This window comes from Lycorma delicatula, chromosome 3, assembly GCF_047948215.1.
Source record: "Lycorma delicatula isolate Av1 chromosome 3, ASM4794821v1, whole genome shotgun sequence".
Lineage (NCBI taxonomy): Eukaryota > Metazoa > Arthropoda > Insecta > Hemiptera > Fulgoridae > Lycorma > Lycorma delicatula.
Genome location: NC_134457.1, coordinates 86,685,850 through 86,712,652, shown reverse-complemented (window position 1 = coordinate 86,712,652; position 26,803 = coordinate 86,685,850). Strand labels below are relative to the sequence as shown.

At 27.9% G+C, this 26,803-nt stretch overlaps 2 protein-coding genes across 2 annotated transcripts in view; one reads left to right on the top strand and one right to left on the bottom strand.

Moving 5' to 3' along the window:
* The first annotated feature begins 58 nt into the window (after positions 1-58).
* On the top strand, positions 59-26,803 carry LOC142321768 (juvenile hormone esterase-like). Its single transcript, XM_075360136.1, has 10 exons — positions 59-408; positions 3,354-3,485; positions 4,742-4,886; positions 8,438-8,623; positions 11,430-11,620; positions 13,142-13,316; positions 15,943-16,124; positions 18,862-19,009; positions 24,418-24,550; positions 26,452-26,803. Exons 1-10 carry the CDS (start codon positions 214-216, stop codon positions 26,603-26,605), a joined length of 1,641 nt encoding a protein of 546 aa, XP_075216251.1. The 5' UTR covers positions 59-213; the 3' UTR covers positions 26,606-26,803.
* LOC142321769 (uncharacterized) overlaps positions 4,824-26,803 on the bottom strand; it is a 52,232-nt gene continuing 30,252 nt past the window's right edge. Inside the window, exon 5 of the mRNA XM_075360138.1 lies at positions 4,824-4,934. The gene's annotated coding sequence lies outside the window, so the exon portion shown is untranslated. The remainder of the gene's footprint in view (positions 4,935-26,803) is intronic.

Sequence of the window (26,803 nt, the reverse complement as noted above, 5' to 3'; positions counted from 1 at the left end):
ACAATCACTGATAAACTGTCGTTCTTCTTAGAAGTTTATTAGTCTAAAGCAGGAACTGATGGGATTGTATCAGCTTTGAATATTAATGAAGCATAGCCTCAGTGTGGTTTTATTTCTTAGAATCGAATGTTACTTATTCAACAAGGAAAGTGATTGGTATAAAAGGCAACAGAGTTTAAGAAATTTTATCAGTGTAGTAACTACTTGTAAAGAATGCATACTAACCTTTTTTTTATTGTTATATTAAACTGTTTTTATTTTGTTTTTTCTTCTGAAATTAAAACATTTGTTAATATATCAGATGGTGCTTTAATCGGTAGTATTTTAGAAACATGGACAAATAAGAAAATATTATCTTTTAGAGGGATTCCATTTGCAGAACCCCCAATAGGAGAACTTCGTTTTAAGGTAAACTTTTTTTTTAATTTTTCTTCTTATTTTTTGTTTATCTTAGTGAAATTTTAGTAGTGTTAGATTGTACAATGCAGTATCCCATAAATCACATTCCTTCTATCATAACTTTGTCAATAGATGTACTTAAATGAAGATATGAGCAAGTTATTAAATACATTTTGTAAAATTTTAAAACACCAAAAATACTGGAATAAATGCTGAATGTGGCTGCCATCTTCTTGAATATATGCTTCCATTCTTTTTTTGCAACTTTTTTTAGAGATAGATACTTGTTATTTAATACAATTTCTTCGACATTGACCTTCATTTGTTCTGCTATTTATGGTTTATTGCAATAGGCTTTTTCTTTGCATATTTTTATCTTTTCTCGATTAATAAATATTATCTTATTATGAAGTCGATTCTTTTGAAAATGTAATAATTTTTAGTACTTCACAGAAGCCGTCAGATGAAATAATTAACATTAATTAGACTTTGAGTTAAGTCTCTCAAGTAAGTTACGATAAATAATGTAAATTTTCCTGGTGTAGTGCAAAGAATGTTTTAACATTGTCAACTTTTTTGCCATTATAAAACATTTAATAAAAATAAATTTAACATATTTAATAAAATAAGTTTGTAAACCCAGAAATCGACAACTGCCGACTTTTTCACAAATACGGTACATTTAAAACTCAACTATCGAAAATCTTAGTTTATTTTATTTTTATTTATATTTCTAGATATTCCAAGCCGTATCACCATATCTTATTCAGTTAGTTTATATAATTCAAGTTAACAAATTGCGTGTACGAGTGTTCAGGTGGTCGATTCACAAGCATCTTCTCTAAATCCTGAGGCATATAAAAGAAACTACGCGACGTTAACATTCAGTGACCAAGCATTAATATATTTTAAATTTTAAAAAAAATTAAGATATATTTGAGTTTTTTAAGAATTATGAAATCGTCAATTGTCCACAAACAGTAAAATTTCACTAATATCTTAGATTAAATTTCTATTATAATAAACAAATAATAAATTCAATACATTTTTCGTCAACTGATTGCGAGAAATCCGTAGTGCTATCAGTATTAAGAGGTACAACGGGAGGCTCAACTTTGTTTCCTATTATATTATCCAATTCCCAATAATTTAGTTCAATAGTATCAGTTACTTGTTTTATGCAGTTTTTCCATTCCTGCTGGCCTGTTTTATCGATGGCTTTTAAGCATAAATTTTTAACTTCAGATATTTCAAAAGCAGTATTTTCTGACACTACATAACTGATTTTCCTGATTTGGGCGAGTACACGATGCTAGGGAGGTAATCGAAGCACGGTTTTGCCTCTGGATCTTGTTAACACACATCAATTTTATACACATTAAAATTACTTTTAATACATGAAACCCCTCGCAATAATTGGATCGTAAGTTCATCCTCTTCAAAAATCACTTTTGATTTAAGTCACATTTTGATATCATTCTTTTTCCAAGACAAGGTAGGAATTCTTTTCTTTTTATATGAATGCTAAGGTGCGTTATCTAAGACATTTTGATATCATTATTTTTCCAAGACAAGGTAGGAATTCTTTTCTTTTTACATGAATGCTAGGGTGCGTTATCTAAGACATTTTGATATCATTATTTTTCCAAGACAAGGTAGGAATTCTTTTCTTTTTACATGAATGCTAAAGGGCGTTATCTAAGACAATAACCGAATTGTCTTCCGAAGGAGGTAACACATCGCTAAACCGTTTCTCAATAAATAAAATTTGCGTATTTTTTTACCAATCAATGAAGATAATATTTTATTAGTATTATTAGATAATAACCTAATAAAAAGTCTGCTTAAACATACTGTAGTCCAATGGTGCTTAATTTAAAGTTCTATGTACCTATGTACACAGGAACAAATACATAATTAGTATTTACTAATTAATTTCTCTTTCGCCCTTCCAGCGTGTTTTTAGACAGATTTAGCAATCAAAGAGCCCTTGCTTTTCGCCATCTTCTGATCACTACTGAAAAAACAACTAAACCACTTTCATATTCCTTCTACTGGCCTAGAAAAGGGAACGAACAAGGAACGTTTCATACACACATGGAGTAAAAAAAAAAACTAAAACTAAAACTTGCACGCCAGGGTCGGCACTGTAGGATCGACAGTGCTCTCTCTTTCTCTCTCTTGCAGCCTCGCGCGCAGCTTCCCATGTTTGCATGCGCACAACAGCCAAACACCATGCAGCTGGAACTGTGGAAGCGCACAGTTCCATACAAATTTGTTGTATCTTTTTCATAAACTGGGGGATAGCTACTGACATTAAGCTTAAGGATTTTATATTGTACAAGTATAAAGAAAAAAGTACTCATTATATTAAATGTTATCGATAATATCAAGTGGAATAGAGGGTGCTGCAGTTCCTCAGTGGCTATATGCAAGCTGCCACTGTGTGAAATATAATAAGCCTTTGTGATATTTTATAGTGTACCTAATCCGTAGTATTTTATAATAGTCGTAGTTTATTTATGATCAATCAATCATATTCTATTGCTTGACTAATGATGTTGGGTATTTATTTGAAACTTTGGATGGATATATATATATATAATTGTTGATTTGTTATTTCAGAATGACTACACTGATATTTATAACTAACGTATGAAAACTTCTTCCTAATTCTATGAGTAACACTTAGAGTATGCCAGTTTGAAATAAACAAATTTACAGAATGAATTCCAATTATTTCAAATTGGATGAAAATTATTTTTAAGGGTTCACCATTAGAAATCATATATTTCTTTCTGCTTGCTTTTATAATAAATATTTTCTTTATTTATGTGTGAATGTAGTAGTTTTCTTCTTTTTTTTGTATGATTAGTTGTTTTTTATTAGTTTTAACAAACTATTTATCTAATTTATAATTTTCAATGTAATTAAGTTTATAAATTTTATTTCAGGCTCCAGTACCTGTAAAACCTTGGCAAGGAATAAGAAATTCTACAGAAGATGCTAATGTTTGCTCACAAATTTCTAAAGCATTTGGCCCTAGAGATGAAAATTGCCTATATTTGAATGTCTACTCAAAGAATGTAATGAAGTAATCAGCCTATTATTTGTTAAAAAAATTAGTAGCTTTTAGCTATGAATAGTTTACTTATATTGATTAGTATTTTTTTTTTTTTTTTTTTTTATAGATGTGTTGGTTTACATTTTAATGGTATAAAAATCAGATAAAAAATTATACTTTTCATTTTTCTTCAGAAGTTTTTTAAATTTTTGATAGGACTTAATTAGATAATTAGAAATTTATATTTGCTACATGTTGACCTACAGATAAGTAAAATCAGTTCAGTATTAAGAGCTGAATTTCATGTATTACAAATTTAAACTATATAAGCAGCTTTATCAATCAATCACCAACTATATTCTAAAAGTTTGAAATTAATTCAATTTATTTATTTCCACAAACACCACAATACAAACTCAGACTTAACAAATATACTCAGCTTAAACAAAAATACAAAATAAAAAGTTTACAATAAACCAGATTTTAACTTAAAAATATTTTTACTTCATATTATAAAAATAAAATTAAAAGCCTGAAAGTGGAATTGTTAATAGATATGTCATTAAAATACTGCATTAAACATCATCAGAAAGAGAAAAGGTGCAGGCCAGACACAGTTGCTACATCATAATTCTTATAAAATGTAAGATCATAGTGTACAAAATTAAGTAACAAAAGGTGTATTTAAAGTGCCAAAACAGAATAATATACATTACAGTTTGAAACGATTCAGTTTTATACATTACAGTAATAAAAATTTAAGTAACAAAAACAACAGAACAAATGTGGTAGAAATAGAAGAAATTTAATTAATTCATTAGAAAAATTGATTGTACGTGGTTTTATCGAGCACATCAGAAAAATCAAGGATACATTTAATTTTATCAGTATCAGTACTAAACAAACTGTTAAACTCATCAGCAATTTCTTTAGCTCACTCAAAAATTTCATTAGGATTATCATGCATATAAATCTGACTTAATTATTGAGTTCTAACAATTTACTTTTTGAATTTGCATGTATAACTTTAAATAGTCATTAAGAAATTAAAAATACATTAAATTAGTTCACATTTGCATTAGGTTTATGTTACATAGCTAAGTATCTATTAAGTTACGAGTTATTTCACTTGGTTGCATACACCACAATGTACTGCTTATTTTGTGTGAGTCTACTATTGTGCAATATCATATTACCTGTTATTTTGAAAAAATCTTGAAGATATGGTTGTAATAAATTTTGTTATATCAATAACTGAAAATCTTAATTTTGTTTCAGTTAGATTATAAACAACCTGTAATAGTTTTCTTTCATCCTGGAGCATTTTATAGTATGACAGGAGCCAGTGACTGGTTCGGCCCTGATTATTTGCTTGATCGTGATGTTGTTCTGGTGACCGTTAATTATCGATTAGATGCACTTGGTTAGTACTTACAGTTAAACTTCATCAATAGAATGCATGGAATTAAATCTGAAAAAAAGCTACATTATATTATTTTTTCAGTGCTAATATTTTATCACAAGTTGCTTACTCATCAGTTAAACCTTTTTCTTTCTTTTTCCTGTTTAGCCTTTGGTAATTACGTTTCAGATAATATTTCAGAGGATGAATGAGGATGATATGTATGTACAGTCTCTTCTTGTACAGTCTCAGTTCAACCATTCCTGAGATGTGTGGTTAATTGAAACCCAACCACCAAAGAACACCGGTATCCACGATCTAGTATTCAAATCCGTGTAAAAAAAAAACTTACTTTACTACAACTTGAATGCAGGAACTCTCGACTTCCAAATCAGCTGATTTGGGAAGATGCATTCACCACTAGACCAGCCTGGTGGATCATCGGTTAAACCTTTGGTGATATTTCTAACACTTTACCTGATCTAATTGTGTTAAATAAAAATGATCGTATTTGTGTTGTTATTATTGCAGTGATGTAATGATACTGATCGATAAATACATTTATATGAATTAAAAAATATTGATTTTTTTTTTCGTTTCATAAAATGTATCCAAATATTCTATTCATTTGTAACTGTATTTTCATATTCTCTTGTTTACTTAAAATTTAAGCAAAAATTCTGGAAATTAGTGGATCCTGGTTTAATAGTAATTGATAATTATGGATTAGTAAGAAATAAATTCTGTAGTTAAGTAGGGTTTTTTATTATTTTTATTTCTGCACTACTTATTGAAAAGAATGCATTTTAAATTTATGAAATATGATTAATTCAACTAAAGCTTACAATATAAAGTTGATAGTAATATAATTCTTTTTACAAATTTGGTGCTTTCAGAAACAATAACTTGTGTTTTTGTAGGCTATTTTAGTGATGGTGAGTATGTAAATTCTTAATATATATAAAAAAAGTATATCATAAACTAATTTTATTACAGAATATGATTGCAATCTACAAATAAATTTTTAAGAACTCTCAACTACAAAAGATAGCCAGAAAAATCCAGTTTAATAATAATGCGCAGAATATTATCAATGATGTACTCTCCGACCTGATGCAAACTCTCTCAGCTTTTAGTATATTGGTTAAGAGACTGTCATAATTTAAATAACTATCAAAGTCATTTAAAAATTATATGAAAGAATTTAACACTGAAATGTAGCCTATTGGGTCTACAAATGGATTTAACAACATATTTATTGGGTCACTACTACACAAAATAAATAAAAATAGAACAAAAGCAAAAGTAATTAAAGCAAAAAGTATAACTTACTAATATACATAGAGAAAAATTAATGAAAAGTTATTCTAGATTTAGATTAGTTGGATGAAATGTAGAACTACAGGGACAAAAAAAGAACAGATGATCATGTACAGAACATACTCATCAGACATAATTCTCCAGGAATATATTAACAATCTGTTGTTAAATGCCTAAGTTGTTTATTAAACTAATTAGAAGCAACATCAAACAAAGATGCAATGAAAATGTAAAAGCATACCATAATAACACCATATCAAAATTTTCAAACTCACAAAAAATATCTGAAATAATTTACATAAACTGCAATTTAGATATTTATATATATATAAAAAAAAACATATATTAATATAGTTAATACAATTTTTTGAATACATTGTAATTACATTTCTTATCAATACTGCCTAACTTAAACTAAATTATAAACTATGTCTGACTGCTAATGCCACCAAAACCCATAATGCATAATAAGCAGTCCTAGTGTCACTGAAGAAGTTAACAGGATCAGTTGTATTACAGTTTTACAAAAAATTGTTCATTTTAACTAATTGTGGTGGAGTTTGTCATTCAAAATTAATAATTTTGTATAATTGTTTAAATTCAGATTAATGATTTTTATATGTTTTTCGTACCACATTTATTATATGTTCTCAAAATATAGTTTAGGTTATTTATTAATTGATTTATTATTGAAGTGTAGACACTTATCTTCATACTACTTTACATTGATCTTCATAATAATCGCTCATACAGCCAAAAATTTTTTATGGAGTTGTCTGTGAATCAAATAAGTTATAATAGCAACAAAAATAAATCAATAAGAATACTTCATAGAATTAACAAATCTTTTCCTTATTAAGCTTTTCCTTATTAACAGATTTCTTAATGTTGAATAAAATCAGAGGTTAGTGTCTTGGATTCTGGAATTACCTTCTATTATAAAATTTGGCCTTATTCTATCACAATATGATTAACAGTGAGGGAAGAAATGGAATAAGTAAAATAGTATCAGGCAATTTGAACGATAGCCAATATGTGTTTTGTTATGGTGTTAGGTTTTAAAATGCACCTACAGATATGAGCTACACCTGACCAACCTATATTAATAGTCTAATAGGTATTAGGAAATGATGAAAGATCAGATCATAATGTTTATTACCATAATTAAACATTTTTAATTTTCAAAAAAATGTTTTGTCATATGGTTATAATTCTCTTTCATGTCAAGGATTGTTCACACCACCCTAAAATCCAACATTAGTTATGAGGATGAAGATTTATTTACACCAAAATCAATAACATTTTTGTTTAAATTCGAAAAAATAAAAATATATTTCTAAAATAAACTTTTTGGATTCCATACTACTGCTGAGAATGTAGAATTTTGATTCTGAAAACCTTTCACTCAAAATCAGTATTAAACAAATTTTAATTATCAGCTTAATATTTCTAAATTTAAGTGATTTAATTGTATTTTATAATTTTCAATTAACATTCTAAAAATGAAGTATTGTAGATACTTAATAGAAGTAAGAATAAATGACTATAATTATATAGTGTTTATAAGTAAAAAAATTACATTTAAATACAGAATTTATTTCTCATTGACAGTTAATCATCCAGTTTTATAAAATTTCATATTTACTTTAACAAAATTATTTCATAAAATTTCTGTAGGTTATAAAAATATATTAAAATTAATTATCTTTTTGTGGTTTACAAAAAGACAGTTATTGAGAATAACTACTAAGTATTATTTTAAAGAAGTTATTTTCTTTTAACATAAATCCGAAAACCTCTAAGACTGATTTTTAAGAAATTTTTAGTGTTGTATTTTATTAGCAACTACTTTTCAGAAATTGTTACTATTTTATTAGAAATCCCAAAAAGTTGAACACCCTTTTTGGAATTATAATATTTCACCATTTTTGGCAGTTTAGTTCATTCTTACATACAGTTTATTTGCCTAAAAATCAGTAAATACTCTTTATATTGAAATATTAATCATAGTTGAGAGCATTGTAAACAGCTTATAACAAACAAAGACATTTATAGATTTCAAGTTTTATTAATTATTTTATTTTGTATATCCTTAAACAATTGTAATAGGAAATAGCTAGCAATCTAATATTAATTTTAGTTCTGCAGTGAATGACCAGTTTAGAGATCTTGTCAATAGTTCAATTTTGCATTAAAATAAATTGAATCTATATATTCTAATTTAATTATTGTACTTTCTTTTTTTATTTTAGGTTTCCTAAGCACTGGTGATAAATCAGCTGTTGGTAATTATGGTTTGAAAGATCAAGTATTAGCATTAAGATGGGTTCAAAAAAATATAAATCATTTTGGTGGAGATCCAAACCAGGTTACAATAGCTGGCTATAGTGCTGGTTCGAGGAGTGTTCTTCTTCACATGCTATCACCAATGTCAAGAGGTACATTTAAAATATAATTATATAAATTTTATATATATATAATTAAATTTAATTATAAATATAATAGTGTAAAATAATAGTTGGTTATTTTTGGGATTTAAAAAAAGGGTTCTTATGTAGTAACTCATTGTAATTAAGCCAGTGACAAATCTAAAATAATTGCTTGCCCTTGTGTAGAGTACATGTGTGCAAAAATTTGTTTACCGATTCAATTCAATCAGCATTAAATGGGAAGGAAACGTTTTGAAATTTAAAAATTTAATAAAATATAGTTTTTCATCTAATTTTTTCATTTTTTGTTATGCTGGGGTAGTTTTAGCTACAAAGTATTTTGTTCTTTTATATTTTTCATAAAATTTATCATGCTTGATTTCATTTATGAAGTCTGCCCATAAAGTATACAACCTCATATATTTTTCTTTTGAATTGCCTAGATTTAATAAGCTGAATTCAGAAATTGGTTTCGTTAATCTTGTTGTGCATGCATAATTTTTTCTAGCCTTTTTAAATTTATTCACTGTCCCTGTAATCTGCGTATAATTGTGAATATAGTTTTGTGATTGATGGTAGAATTTGAATGTTTTTGTATCAAATCTTGCTAAAAATATGGTAATACCAGCATTGAAATTATATGTAGAAATTGTATTTGGTGATGATCTTGTAGCAATTATGCAAATAAAAGAATGGTACAACCACTTCATAAAAGCGCTAAACTTAGGTGGAAAGTGGTCACTGATTTGTAATAAGTTAAAATATCCGTATGGAAAAATGTTTTACTTGGTCATAAAAGATCAAATGTTTTGCAATTTGTGGGAGTGCCTTTTATGTGGTTTAAAAGAAAGTTTAACTGCCTTTCTTTAAATGGCATATTTACATTGAACATTTGTAATTTAACATTTTCAATATATATTTCAACTATATATTTTATATCTTACACTTCATCCTACTAGTGCTTAAATCCTACACTTCATCTGCCTAAATGTCTTTGTATACATACATTTTAATAAATATGCAATCAATCTTTTTTATTGATTTTTTAACTCTAAATGTGATCTAAGAAATTCAGTTTAGAATAATATTTTTAATTATTGGAGTTTTAAATTTTAAAACGAATGCACTGTTTCAGGTACAATGCTCAATAAGAGGAAATGAGTAACTGTTAGTTTTATATCAGAAATGCTTTTGACATGTTTTTATTTTTGAATATTTTGTGCAGGAAGATATTTCCATGGGAGGTCTCATTAAAATATAAATAAAAAACTGATTTTATTATCATATTAGCAGTGATGCTACCATGGAGATCCATCACTGCCTTTATCAGTAACTGTTAACAATAGGCATCAGTAACAATAGACATCAGCTTATTGTTACTGTATAAATAAATAAAATATGAATAGTGAAAAACATTATTAGTCAGCAAGTTTACAATACTTAAGACATATAATGGAATGCTATTTAGGTACTGATACATATTAATCTGAAAAATACTACAACAGTGACTGTTATTTTTAAGAAAACAAATTTAAACCTCAGTAACAGTAAATTTTTCCAATAATTTTTTTTGCATAAGATTTCCTTATTGAGAGAGTTTAAATGTAAAAGTATTTTGGTAATAAAATTTCACATACTTTGCAAATAAAATAATAACAAAATAATTGCCTCTACTTACCTAGTAACTACTTTCACTTTGCAGGCTCTACTAAGTTTTTGTAAAGTAATTCATTTGCCCTTTTGACAATGGCTTCTTAATTCTGCATAAAAAGTTTGAATTACAACTTCTATTCATTATTTTAAAGGTACATTTTATACCTGAAGATTATTTTTATGCATTTGTTCAATTATGAGATGCAAGCAAAAAGCTGAATTTTTTGCTGTTATAAGCCATTATCTTGGAATGCAAGTGGATTTTTTAAGAATAATTTATACTCTTATTTGAAGTATATTTATGCAAAGTTTTTTTTTTTTTGCTTCTGTCTTAATATTTAGATATTTTTGGCTGTTTCCTCACTCTTAGAGCCATATAAATTACTGTTATTTTGAAAAGTTTTGTTTAATTAACAACTTAATTTATGTATATATTTTCCCATAATTATTGTGTAATCTACCAATTAACAAACTCATGCTTTCTATACTGTGCTAAGAATTGTGAGAAAAATATTCGTGCCAATAAAGTGAGTCATTTCAGTTGCAAAGTTGCTATGTATGTAATTATTTAATAATAAATTAACACATTTTTACAACAAATATGTAACTACTTTGAATTATGTAGTAAAAAGAGTAAATATTTAATTATTAATTATTTTTAGTGTAGTAAATATTTAAAAAGAGTTAAACTTATTCTTTAAATTGCAGTTACTCATTACATGTGTTTTCTGAAAGCAAAAAACAGTTAATATTTTATTACAAATATTATGAACTAGTTTTGTTATGTTTGATCCAGGATATGGTTTTCTTGAAGTTAATTTTGGGCCCTCAGTTAGAGCAAGCAGCTTTTTTTCAATTGGGTAGTGATCGCACCTCCCAATCAAAGGTGACATTAATGAATGATGATCACTTAGTCATGGGCAGTAATCACAGACATTACTGATATGTGTCATCAGTAACACTGGTACTATGTTTTCTTTTTATAATAATTTTTCCAAACAATATAATAATTCCAGTGTTTGGTTGTGATGTGCTGAGCACATCTATTTGTCTAACCAAATTTCTTTTATAACAAATATTTTCTTACTTTGTAGTTTAATTTACATAAGTTTTACCAGAAGGTTTTTAGTACAATAAAATTAAATACTGTTTATTTTTTAAGGTTTATTTCAACGAGTGATTGCTATGAGTTCAGGTGCCACTAATCCTTGGGCTGTTACTAAGAACCCATTAGAAAGAGCCACTAAATTATCCAGACTTTTTAACTGTACTACTGAAAATACGAAAGATATGGTTGAATGTCTTAGGAAAATTCCAGCTGATGACATTACAAGTAAATTCAGAGAAATGCGGGTAATATGTTTAATTATTATTAGTTTATTTTACTGTAAAATTGCTACTAGTATTTTAATTTATTTACAAATAATTAATGAAAGTCCTCTATTTAATATTTCAAACAAAAATATGAAAAGACTTAATTTCCAAGATCTAGTACTATCTTGTGGATATTTTCCTTTATGACTTTAGGATTACATGTCTATTAGAAAAGCATACACTTTCAGTGGTTGAACTTTAAAAAAAATCTCAAATTGTCAAGGATCTGGTAGAATCCTCCCACAGAAAGTTTAATTTTCCTAAGACCAGAAATTTGACCTTAAAAGTTTTATCTTTCTACTTCTAAGTAGCCGTGTTGTAACAACTATACTGAATTTTTTTAGCATTCATGTATTCAAAAGTTAAAAGTATTAAAATATAATGCCTTACTGCAAAATCTATTATTTTTAATACCCTAGGATTCATTATTCAGAATTTTTTTGTTTTTACTAGTTTGACTGGTTGATGCATTCATTGAAAATTAAGTTGGTTAAATGATAATTGGCTAATAGAAATGCTCAATTTCTCCTTTCTAGCTGTTTGTAAATTACCATTAATTAGCACAAATTAGTATTATCTTGTCAGTCAGTTCATCTAAGTAAGTTCAAGTAAAAGTCAGTTCAGTTCAGTTCAAGTAAAAGCAAGTTAAAAAATATAATACTGTGATTGCAAAAAATTCCGGTTTTCAAATTTCAATTGAAATAACCATTTTGACCATCCCTGAATCCATTTTGACTAGTTTCAGCATGAAACTAAAAACTAAACATCTAGTTGTGCACCTCCCCTTTTGATTTTAATCGACTGGACCAAAAGTGTCTAGAAAAGCCTAAAATCAAAAAAATTTGAATTTTGAACTTTTTCTTAACTGCAGTAATAAGCGCTCATTAAGAGCTTATCAACGATATATCATGTGATACTTATTTTCATTTGCTTAGTTATAGTCAAATAAAATTTTAATTAATGAAATATTTGTATCTTACAAGGGGAAGGCCATTGGTTCAAATCAGTCTTTATCTCCTTTTTTTTATTTTTTAACTTTTTTTTATAATTTAAATATACTGATTTATTAATAATTATTAACCTCCGATTGTAAAAAAAAATTAACAATAAATAATATTTCAATAATAACAATAAAAAAAGAAAAAAATATTAGAAGTTATTAATGAAATAAAATTTTATGTACTTTTCATTTTAAAAGAATGTGTGTATGTAATTTAATAGGCATACAAGGAAGTCATGAGGTGTCTACATCAGATTTTTTTAAAACAATTTCTACTTAGGAGTAAAATACAATCTCTTTAAAAAATTTCAGTTTAGGATAAAGGACCTGAGAGATGCTATAGTGAGAGAGCAGGTAGCTGGTGTTTTGGTTTTATGTAGACCTATGTAGATTTAATGTTCTTTCTGATGCAGTGCATATATTTTTTGTACACTATTGTAATATTTTAATTATTGTTTTTATTATTTATTTATATTTATTTACATGTTTCATATTTTTAGGTATTTGCTGGACGTCCAAGTGTTATATTCGGTCCAGTGATTGAACCTGATTTAGGAGATGGTGAAGAAAGATTTCTAACTGATCATCCCATTGCATTATTTAAAAGAAAGGAATTTTATCATGTGCCTGTTGTTACTGGAATAACAGAACTTGAATTTATTGAATGGGGAACATGTATGTGCTTTTTGTATTTTTTTTTTTTTTTTGGGACTGAAGAAGTTTACAGATAATCACTAGTAAGTGCTCCCTAAACTGACCAGGTCATAAACTGACCAGGTCATAAACTCTTCATAATAAATTATGCAGTCATTTAAATAACAAATTTATGACATTAGTGAATAATTAAATTCCATCTTAGAAGCAGAAAGAATAAGTCTGTTAAAATTAGTTAAAACATTACTAATAATTTTTCTTTTTTTCTTTAACTCCACTGAGTACCTTCACAAGAAGAGTTTCTTTTGAACAAATTGTTTTTGCAATAGATTCAAGCATTTTAAAAGTGGTTGAGAAGCTACTGAAGACAATGATATTCCAGGAATTCCATTGGCATCAATGGGTACATCTTATATTGTCGCATGATTTTGAGATGTCAAATAAGTTTTAATAGTCTGTGAGATAGCAGAAGAAATTGGGATTTTGGTGGATGTATGTTACAAAATTCTAATTGAAAAATGATGAATGCATCATTATATACTGCCAAGTTTGTTCTAAAATTCTTGAAACAAGAGCAAAAATACAACCATGCAACAATCTGTAGCATTTTTAGAATATGCAAATGATTATTAGACCCTCTTTTTATCACTCTTATATTAACTCGCTCTTGGACTTTGTACAGAACCTTTCCAAAATTTTGAAGCACTTCTGCTTTTGCATACAAGTTTGCTCCTGATGACAACACATTTAGCAACATTTTCAAGTTGCTAAGATGCATTAATTAACCTAACAACTTAAACTTGTATATGAGAGGAGTCAACTTTTTCTTTTTCCTCTTTAGCCTCTGGGAATTACCATATTACTTAAAAGGATGAATGAGAATTATATGTATGAGAGTAAATGAAGTGTATAGTCTTCAACAGTCTCAGTTCGACCATTCCTGAGATGTGTGGTTAATTGAAACCCAACCAAAGAACATCGGTATCCACGATCTAGTATTCAGATCCATATAAAAGTAACCTTTACAGACTTGAACACTGGAATTCTCGACTTCCAAATATGTTGATTTGGGATGATGCGCCACTAGACCAACCCGGTGGGTTGATGGGGAGTCAACTGCGATAACTGTGTTATCAGCTAGCCCATCCCCACCTGTTAAGCCCATCAGGGCTAGGAAGGGAAGCAGTGGTGTGACGACCGGAAGCATCACAGGCGGGTGTCTTCCCCTATGAGGTTGGGATGATAAAGTTACAAACAATAGTTACAACAGAACGGTTTTTTTATCATGCTCATATTTAGATATTTAAATATTTCAGTCTGTGATTGAAATATTTACTTGAAAAATAGTCCTTTTATAATTCTATTAGCCTAACGGTAAAAATCTGCTATTCTTTCTTATATAACTGTTTACTTTTGAACAATAATATGGCACATTTATAACGTTTTTAGATTTTCCAGGTCGTAATTTATTTCATTATTATATAAATGGTTAATGAACATTTTGAAAATGAAAATCTCTGAACCAAATTAAATTACAGTTATAGAAATTTGCACTTTAGTATTTTTTTCTTTTCAGATAAAATTTAAGAATGATTTATTATAAGTGACCTTTTGAAAAAAAAGTTGTGCTTAATTTCTATTTCAGAATATTTCTACTTTTACGTCTTTAATTGATTTCAATGTATTTTAGAAAATTTTGCTACTTATACTCTTGTCTGCGGTATTGAAAATTGGAGGCATGAAAACTTTGAAAGATCACTCTCAAACCTGTGCACTAGCGCAGCTGTAAAGTATAAACTTATGAAGAATAAAAAGTGAAAATAGAAAATGTATAAAAAAAAACTTTTTATAAACATTCTTATATTAAGTGCACTAAAAAGTAGAAAGTAAAAAATGTAAAACAAAATTTAAAACACCACTTTTAAATTAAATGCAATAGAAGGTAAAAAATAATTTTAGCACAATATCTTTGATGGTGAAAGTCATAGCTTCAAATTAAAATTTTATTTTTTTGCCAATTTTTTCTTATGCATGATGAATGGCTTAAAGAGTGGGGAGCTCATGTTAAAGTACAAATCTTTGTTCCCACTCTTTAAGCCATTCATCCCGCATATGAAAAAATTGGCAAAAACATCAAATTTTTAATTTGAAGCTATGACTTTCACATAATCTTACATATCACCATCAAATCCATTTTGAGATACCATTCTAAAATTATTTTTTTACATTTTAGTGCGTTTAATTTAAGAGTGGTGTTTTAAAAATTTTTTTCATATTTTTTTAGTTCTTTACCTGACCCAGTATGTTGTAGAGTGAAGGAATAAAGCTAAAATTATAATTTGAGTTAGATATGTGTGGATAAAAGAATGACTAATATAATTTTTGTATTAATAATTTATCATTAAATTTTACATATTTTAATATTCAGATAAGCTTGTTATGTTAGAATTAGCCTATTTCAGAAAGTTGTAGTGTTGGATATTTGAACTTGTAATCACTTTAAAAATAGCCAATATGTATTATTACCAAAGTATGTTTAATGTGCGTTTCTTTTAATATTTCATGATGTCCAACATCTCAAGCAATATTTGGGTTAAATTATAAAAAGAAATTGTAATTTTACAAAATGTGATATGGATTTTTTCAGATGTTTTGAATAATGAAACACTTAAAAAACGAATTAATGATGAATTTGATATTATTGCTCCAGCTATATTTGAATATGATGATAAGAGTGTTGATGAAGCAAAGAAAATTTCTAATGCTTTAAGAAAATTTTATTTTGGGAGTGGAGAAATTGATAGTAATTTTAAAAAGGAACTTAGTGATGTAAGTACATAATCAGGTAAAAAATTAATAAAATCAGACGGACCCCATGTATCCAATAGTTATGCTGTGTTTTTTAAAATATGTCTTTAATTGCACATATTATACACACACACACACACACCTTGAAAAAAGGAGCAGATGATATGAGGTGTGATTGGAAAATTTTGAGATTGGGCTTGTAATTACAAATTGGCAGTACAGCCTATTGTGGTGGATCTCATTCAAAGTAGAGTCAAACCTTTTCACTGAAAACACAGACTCCAATGGTATTTTAATTTTTCAAAGCGTTCCTGCATATTTTCTTTCTTAATGTTGTTGCAACCCCTCTCTGTACTTGACTGGATGTCTTTAGTTGAGTCAAATAGATTCCCTTTCAATATTTAAATGCAGGAAATAGATAGAAGTCAGCAGGAGCTAAATCAGGGGAATAGAGGGGTTGTGGAAGCACAGGAATTTAGCCAAAAATTACGTGATGAGAACGAGTGATGAGAACGAATGATGAGTCGGTGCGTTGTCCTGTTGGAGGACCCAATTCTTGTCTTGCCAGAGTGAAGGTCTTTATTTCCGCATATTTTCGTGCATATGCTGAACGACACTTTTATAATATAGATGGTTGATTGTACACTCTAGGGGTAAATATGTAATGCATGATATCCGTAGAATTGAAGAAAACCACAAAGATTATCTTCACATTTGATCGACTTTGTCGCACTTTTTTCGGTCGTGGATTATAGGCTTCCACTGCGATGAATGTGCTTTGATTTCTGTGTCATACATCATACCCATGGTTTGTTGCCTATGTAACGTATTCAACAAATCAAGTCGGTTTCAGGCTGATTAATCAGTTCTTGGGACACTTCATCAGTGTTCTTTGTGCTGGTTTGACAACAATTTTGTGAACATTTGACTTGAATTCAAATCAAACTTAAATTCAGTTCATCAGACATCTAATTATAAGTCTACGGTCAAAGCCTACTAAATTTTTGAAGAAGGTCAGTCAGACCGAGGTCATCAACTGATTCGCGGCTGTCTTTGAACCAGGTAAAAACATTTGACCAGCTCAGACATTTATCCCCGAAACTGTTTTTAAGAGCTCATAAGTCTTTGAAACTGATTTTCCGGTTTTCAAACAAAATTTGAACTCATAAATTCACTGAACTCAAAAAATGGAACTTATTGTTCCATTTTTTCAACCATTTTGCAAAATTAATAATCCACTGAGAACAAAAAAAAGCACATTGTCACTCACCAGGATGCCACTCTTTGTGAACGTAGATAAAACGATGATCTTTTCAGGATAAAACTGAAAACATATATAAAACAATTTTGTTGATTTTCTTTATTGCTTGTGATTAGCTTAAAACAGTGTTTATTGATACCCTTTTTTGGGGTAATAGGAGGGAAAATTCCTATTTTAAATCCAAAATGACAGCTTCCAATTTGGCTTTTCAGAGTAAACTCCATTTAAAGATTTTTGAGTGGTTCAAATAGTGTAATTGTATACCTACAGTCACAGCAATAGAAGCAACCAATGGAAGCATTCCAATCTCATGATTGAGGGGTGTTAAAGTCTCATTTTTCAAACTTTTATTTATTTTTTTTCATATAAACTAATAATGCAACTGATTTTCTATCGTTTAGTAATTACATATAATATTTAAAAGATCTAAACAAAAACCTAAATGAATTTTTTATTTTAATTTCAAGTATGCCTATTACAGTCAACAATATTTGTTTCTTTTTTTAAAAGTTAGCATTTTATGGATTAAAAAAATAAAAATAAATTATTTATAATAATAAAACCAATTTCTGTGGCAGAATGATAATGACTTGGGCTTTCATCTGGAGATCCTGAGTCAAATCCCAGTCAGGCATGGCATATTTTCTTTCACTAAAAATTTCCATTATGGTAATGACCGTAGCAGTTAATGCAAAACCAAAAAAAAATAAAATAAAAATAATAAAACAGCACACTAGCTGTTCACCTTCAGGAACATTAAAGAAATTGGATGAAAATTTATACTGATTGATTGACAGATGATAATGCTGTTAATAAATGAAACTAAAATAAACCATTTTTTCAAATTTTACAAAACAAAATCTGTTTTTTGCCTGTATGTAAATCCTTCATTTCATATATTCATAAAGATTATTAGGTTAATGATTGTTTTGAACAAATAAAATAATAATCAGCAAACATGAAATTCATATAGTTTTTCTAGATTCTTATAAATACTATATAATAAAAAATCGTCTGCATTAGTGAATGGGTAGGAAAAAAGTAAAAGCTAAAAATACAACAAAAGTTAAGTATGGAAACTTTTATTTATGAAAACTTAAAATCTCTCGATTATAAAACTGGAATGCTTACCAAGTCGGCTGCTGCTGATATGATTGTGATGAGTAGTACAAATAAATTACTTCAACTACATGAAAATCTTAAAATGACTGCCTTACTTAGTAATAGGGCCTGAGTTATACTTTAGAAACATACCTAAGTAATGCACAAAGAAATGGCTTAGTAATTATACTCCATTGGATTTTAATTCTCCTGTAATATATTGGAACATATTCTAAGATAGTTTATGAACCTGTATTTCATTTTACTTAAACTTTAAAATATAATTTTACTTTTTTTTAAATATTTGCTGTAGTTTTTATTATCATTTATTTTTTGATGGATTATATGTTACATCGTTCTGATTTTATCTTATCAAAAATTCTTTTTATCTTTCAGCTATTTTCAGATTTCTCTATAATATATAGTGAATATACGACAGCAAGATTATTGGCAAAGTACAGTGATAAACCTGTTTACTTCTACAAATTAAGTTATAGAGGGCGATATGGATATGTGACAGATCCAGCCACAAATGTAACATTAGGTATGTGTTAATCTGCATTCATTAAATACTTCTTTTTTTATTTATTGCTTTCTCTTTTTTACTACTTTCAGAAATCCAAGAAATTCTGTATATGTTCCAAATGACAAACAGATGCCAAGTACCGTTGCACAATGCTTGAGAGATGTTTTGAACACAGTTTACACCTACTATGATGGTTTTAATAATCAGATTGGAAGTGATTATATGATAGGATTTATTTATAAATAATAGGGATTACTTGTATTTGATAAAACAATGAGAATTAGATAATCGCAACTTCTTTGACCACAGAGATGTATGTAAAAATATTTTGCACCAAGGTACAGCAATTATGCTAAAGAGATTAAAAGAAAGCTTCTGACTTAACAGAGGATAACTGTGGAGGTATACAACCACATGAAGAAGGACACATAGGATAGAATACTTTGGAAGCTTGTAGGTGGTATGAGATGAATTGAAAAATCTTTTTGTAGGATATTAAGATTGCTGAAGATGCAAGATAAGAAGAAAGTTTATGAAGAAGTAAAGTAGCTGAAAAATAGGTAGTTAAAAGAGATGGTTAAAGATAATTAAAAGGAAGGATGATGAAAGAGAGTTGTTGCAAGCATAATGAAGGAATGAAAGAAGATCTAGAAGGGGAGAACCTTTGAGAACATAAAAGTACAGAACTATCCAGAACTAGGTGCAGGTAGAGCAAGTCATTCATGGTTGGCAGTAGGAGCACTATTTTATGGGTCAATAATGTAAGATTGAAGGCCATTTATTAGTGCATGGTTGCTACTGGATCCAATAAATAATATTTGTGAGAGACTTTACATGAGCAATTAGAAGGGTAACTGTAGAAATTTGGTTGGAATGAAGGGAAAATCCATTTTTCAGACTAATTGCACAGTAACTTGCCATAATAAGAATACTGTAACTTTTTTTGCAAATAACCTTTTGAAGGTAATTAGCATCACCTTCTTAAGTGAATTTTTTGGTATGACACTTATATTTTAAAAATTAGGAAAGCCTTCACGTAAAATAATATATTCGACCTACAATTGGTTTAATATGTTGTTTTTATCAAATTTTGTGAGTTTGTAATTTCATATTTTTCAAATATATTGTATTACCTTTTTTTTGGAGTTGTTAGAAATAATATCAGCAAAAATAAATAAATAAATATCAGCAGTTATTTTCAAACTACCTGCTAGATAAATAAAGTACGGATGTAGTTCAGCTCAATGAGACTTTCCATTATTACCAAAATTAAAATGGAATTTGTGGTAGAAAACATGTAAAAAGAATTTTTGTTTCAAAATATGGTTTGTTTGGTCCACAAGTCCACAGCAGGCTTGAGCTTATTGTTAGAAATAATTTGAACTACCGTTTACAAATACAGAATGCCTGTCAAGGATAAGCCTCATGTCTTCAAACAAGATTGGTCTAATAATGATTGCATGAAACCACTGAGCATTTATTCTAATTTATTTTTTTAAAAACTAGACCCTACACAATTAGAATTCAATATATTGCTAATATAAGTAATTTTGAAATGTGCTTGTTAAAGAGAAAACAGTCTACTGAAAATATGTTGCTTAAATTTCATTAAGTGACATCCATAAGATTTTTAGAACCTACTTAGAAATTTTATTTACAAAAATTCTACAATTAATTACAGGCATACCTATGGTAAGTATTTTTTTAAAATTCTTAAATCCTGAATTAAATGTTGCTAATTGGATTTTCTATATTTTTTAGTAAATGAAAACTTTTAATGCACCTTTCATAAAGAGCTATTACAGGTCATTTATTCATAAACCAAATAAAGCCTGGTTGGATCAAATAAATATATAATTTTTCCAAAATATTTATAGAACTTCTTTTTGAAAGATTATCACTGGGTACAAGAATTGCATTGTATTTTAGTATTAGGGAGGTTTTCACAAAATGTATTATTTTAAGATAAGTTAAATCAGAAGAGACAGAAAGTCTTTGCTTTTTTTTTAATGATCTATCTACCCTTTCAGCCAAATTGATCATAAGGCTTTATTTTATGTAATTTTTGAATTGGTGCTCTGGTAGAATGGTGAAAGTCATCAAAAAAATTTTAAGTAGATACTTATGTGGTGCAGAGAGAGGTTGTCAGAGCCATTTTGAAATCTGAATAGGAATAAAACCAGGTTGTCTTTTAAGCAGCCCTGTGTTGTTTTATTAAACCCCTATTCATTAATAACATAGCTAAAGAACTAGGTGGAGGCAGAAGGAAAAAGGAACTATCAATAATTAAGAAATACTATAAACAGGAAGTGCTAATTAGTGAAAGAAGAGTGGATTAAAGAAAAGTATTCAGAAGTAAAAGAGAAATGATCATTGGAAAATAGACAGAGCATATAGGAAAGTTTAGAAAGAGAATTTTGTTACATAAATTAAAATCTAATATGTTAAATAAAGATGGTACACAGATTTACAATACGAAAGAAAAAGTTGATAGGTGGATGGAATATATGAAGAGTTATACAGAGTAAATGAATTAGAGACTGGTGTTACAGAGGAAGAAGAAAAAGTCGAAGAGGATGAAAAGGGAAATACAATACTGAGATCTGAATTTAAGAGAGCATTAAAACATTTGAATGACAGAAAGGCTCCTGGGATAGAAGAGACATCTGCAGAATTACTTGCAGGCAGGTGAGGAAGTGATAGATTATAACAAATTGGTGAGTAATATTTACAAAGAAGAGGAAGTTCCATCAGACTTCAAGAAGAGTGTTATTATCAAAGAAAGCAGGAGCAGATAAATGTGAAGAATACAGAGCAATTAGCGCTAACTACTCGTGCATCAAAAATATAAACTTGAATTCTGTACGGAATAATTGAGAGGAGAATGGAAAAGTGTTAGCAGAAGACCAATTAGGTTTCAGGAAAAGTATAGGGCCAAGGGAAGCAATTTTACCATTCAGATTAATAGTAGAAAGAAGATTAAAGAAAAATAAATTTATAGATTTAGAAAAGGCATTTGATAACATAGACTGGAATAAAATGTTCAGCATTTTAAAAAAATTAGGATTCAAGTATAAAGATAGAGGAACAATTGCTAACATTTACAAGAACCAAACTGCAACAGTCATAATCAATATGAAAGAAGCCGTAATAAAAAAGGGAGTCCGACAAGGATGTTCCCTATCCCAGTTACTTTTTATCTTTACATAGAACTAGCAGTTAATGATATTAAAGAACAATTTAGATCTGGAGTAACAGTGCAAGGTGAAAAGAAAAGATGCTACTATTTGCTGATGATATAGTAATTCTTGCTGAGAGTAAAAAAGATCTAGAATTAACAATGGATGAAGTCCTACACAAGAACAATCGCATGAAAATAAATAACAACAAAACGAAAGTAATGAAATGTAGTAGAAATAATGTAGATTGACCACTGAGTATAAAAATAGCAAGGGAAAAGATTACGCAGGTAGAAGAATTTTGTTATGTAGGAAGTAGAATTACTAAAGACGGATGAAGGTGGAACAATATAAAATACTGCATAGCACAGTTGAAATGAGCTTTCAGTCAATATGTAAAACAAATTATTAGGGATGTAGGATGTAGGAGGAATATCAAAATTAAACAACTAGCACTTGATAAGAATCTTGGAGAGCTGCATCATACTAGTTGACTGGTTTGATGCAGACAAAAAAAAAGGAGGCATCTATGTATAGGTAACAATAATATAAATTTAATGTCTTTGCACGTGCAGACAACTTGGCTCAAAGTAGGTTTGCTTTGCAATGCATGATTAACACTAATAACATACTGCTTGAGTAAAATGTATTATAATTTGAATAAATCCAGGGGGATAGTTTCTAGATATCATGGTAAGGCTTAAAAATCTGAATGTTGGATTTTCAAAAATAAACGATAATGTGGTTAATTAAAATATTTTGAAGTTGTAACCATTAATTTATTCTTTAAGTTTTTAGAAAGAAGTGTGAAGATTAAATATGCTTATCAGATAATTCTAAATAAGAATCTAATTTTCATCAAAATTTAAACTTCTGTAATAAGGTATATTATTTGTTATCAGGTCCAAATTTAGGGCTTTCATAACATTAATAAGAATCTTATATTCCATTTAAATCTTTTTGTAAAAATTTGTTTTAATTTATCTGCAATTTCACCTTATTTTGTTATTTATCTGGAAACTAATATTCTTATTCTCCTTCAAATTCCGGGTGCCATGGCACGAGTGGTAGCATCTCAACATTTCATCCAGAGGTTTCGGGTTCAAATCTCAGTCAAAAATGGCATTTTCAGACACTACAAAAATTGTCATTCATCTCATCCTCTGAAGTAATATCTAACAATGGTCCCAGAGGTTAAAGACAAAAAGAAAAAGGTCTCCCTCAAATTGCATTATAATTAGGTATATAATGTATCCAATTTCATCAACCAGGTTTTTAAAATTGTTCAAGGATTAGAAGATTGGGTTACAAATGATGTAATTTCATGATGAACTTATTTGTGGAATTAAAATAGATGACATTTTAAGGACAATAGCAGAACATTTAATACATGAATTTAAACTTAATTACATGTTTTTTAAACATCAACAGCATAGTAAAATCAATTGCGTCTACATAATTGAAAATAATCATTTTACATAAATATAGACAACAAATTATAATATAGATAACAAATCATATTTTCTTCTTTATATGATAGAAATGAGAAAATTTTTCATATTATATGTAAACTTCCTAATTTAACAGAGTTAAATAATAGATGTTTTAATAAGCTAGAACTTGATTTGATGATTTGCTTTTTTTATTTAAATGGTAATTAATGAATAAAATTAATTATGTTTACTAAGTTAGCCTAGCCTGTATTACAGGTATGCATCAGTTCAGCAGATCAATCATTAGTTTTGCAAATACTTATGGTTAATTTGTTTTATTTTTTATGGTTTATTTGTATCAAACTTTATATCATATGTTGGAAATTATTTTTATAAATGTTAAAAGTTGTAATATATAAAAAGATATAGTGGTAACCTTCTTTTGCTAATGAAATAAATGTAAAGTTAAGAAAAAAGATTGTTACACTGGAGAGACACTGTGCTGAAGCTGATTAATGGTTATTTCTTTTAGTTTATAGAAAAAGACAGCACTAGTCTTTTTCTTTTTAATAATGGGTATGTGAAATTTATAAATTATTATTAATAGCTGCAATAACTCTTCAAATAATATATTGACTATTGGAGTTTGCCTAAAGAATATATTTTATACTAAATATATTTTTTTACTTTTAATCAATTAAAATTAATTAAATGTTTTTGTGTTAAAGTAAACAGTGCAGATTTAATTTTTTGATTGATTTCTATTAGTCTTTTAATAAAAAAATTTTATTTTATTTTCAAATTATATTTTTAGGACCAGCTCATCATGATGATCTCATTTATTTATTTTATATATCACGGAAGTTTCCCAGATTTAATGTTGATGATCCTGAAGCTTTCATGGTTAATATTGAAACATCATTTTGGAGTAATTTTGCCACCAAAGGGTAAGTTTTGTATTGTATAATTTTGGAGGGAATTATTTTAATTAATTGTGACTTTCTTATATTATGATTTTTATTTTTGATAATTAAGTTCACTATTGTAACATATTTGTTTTATGACAACTTTAAGATTTCAGTATTTATTTTATAGTCAGAGAAATTTATAGTATTTCTAATTTATTTATATATATATATATATATATATGTGTGTGTGTGTGTGTGTGTGTGTGTGTGTGTGTGTGTGTGTGTGTGTGTGTGTGCATGTGTGTGTACATGTGTGTTATTAATGAAATTAAGCCAAACAAATTAATGTTATAAGGCTATTATAATTAGAAATTATTGGTAATTTTCACACAAATTCTTTTTTTTTAAATTTATTACTTGTCAATTTTTATAATTTAATAGATTAATGTAGTAATCAGGATAATAGATTATATAAAAAAACTTCAGGTATGGGTAGATATGCTACTTCACGGATAAAAAAAGGAACTACTATAGCTTTAAGTGGATGGATCAAGGCAAACCGATCTTAATATGATACATTATATAAAAAACTTCATACGATATATGTAACTAAAAAATGAATAAGATTAAATGAATATCACTCTGATCTTGCACTGTTGTCTACTTTTCAACGACAAGTAATAGTCAGTTCAGTTACATCCATTATATTCTGTGATGGATATCACATAGATAAAAAGGTAGATAAATATTCATGAAGAATTATTTGTGACTTGGGATTGTAATTTATAATAGAGGATAAATAAATAATCTTTTATTCTACTCAGTAATCAGAATACTACATTATAATATAAATTACTTCAGGAATGGGTACTTCAGATCACTTTATGCTACTTCATGGACAAATAAAGGAACTGTCTACCATTTGCCTGGGTGGGTCAAGGGAAACTAATCTTGATCAAAGCAATATCACAGATGATACAATTAATTATAAAATAAAAAGTAAAAGAGATTGAAGTCAATATTATTTTTTTAAATTATAAACAGATGAAATAGTTTTACAGTAAATACACAAAGATACTAAAAACAAAACATAACTGAAAAATAATTTACAATTCAGAAGGCATTAAATAAAAGTTATTTGAGCATAGACTTACATATAAGTTGAATGGTATTCAGAAAATTCAGGGTTTTTTTGTTAATTAATATTATTTAAAAATTTATGAAAAGTGTTTCTATAAAAGTAAAATTTTTTAATTGTATTTTAATTAGACTGAAAATTTAAAACAAAAAGTTAGCCTCTGGAAGCTTAATAAGACCCCATTTTTTAAGCCGACGTGTTGTGTCCAAAATTCTGTCTGGATTGATAAGAGGTGGATAGTCTTGTGACTAAACTTTTTAGTAAAGACTACATTCACAAACACAAAAGTAAGTTATTTTTAATTCTAAGTATCAATCTACACTATTCATATTTGAATGGTACCAAACAATAATCAACAGCCAAATCAAAAGTCATTCAGACTTTTTTGATAGAGCCCAAGGATAATATACTTTAAAAGTGTATTTATGTCTAATAAATAATTAATAATGATGAAAATTCATAAAATGATCTTCATAAAATCATAGCTTGTTTATTTGACTCAAGAAAATTTTATGAAAAAAGTAAAAACAGATCTCACTTCACAGTTAGTTAATCTGGTATTTACAAATATTTAAGTTGCTGATTACTTTTTCTTTGTTACTTTAAGGATTATTTATTTGATTTAACTATAACTAACTGATTTTATAATAGTAACAGTATAATTATTTATTACATCTAGTACATTTTTGAATTTAGTTAGTTTTTCTGATTATTGGAAGCTAATTTTTCTTACATTCATTTGTATACATGGTTATTTTTAATTGTTTGAATGTATATTAAATTTTCTTTTGTGTATTTTTAGGGATCCAACACCTGACGGTTGTTTATTTGAATGGCCTCCAACTACAGATTATGAGCCAAAATATTTATACATTAATAATACATTAAGAATGGCAGATGGATATCCTTTCCCTGACAGAATGCATTTTTGGGAATCACTTTTTCCTGTTGTTTAAATTTGAAATTTTTCAGTACATTGAGGTTTATGTAATTACAACTTTAATTTTTTGGCTGAAATTTTATTTTAACAGCATTAGGAATGTAGAACTTGTGTACACATAATTGTGTTTGGTGAATAATACTTTTAACAAGTTTTATTTTTACTTTATAATGAATTTTTTTTTGTCATTAAATTTTTTTTTTAAATGTTTTTA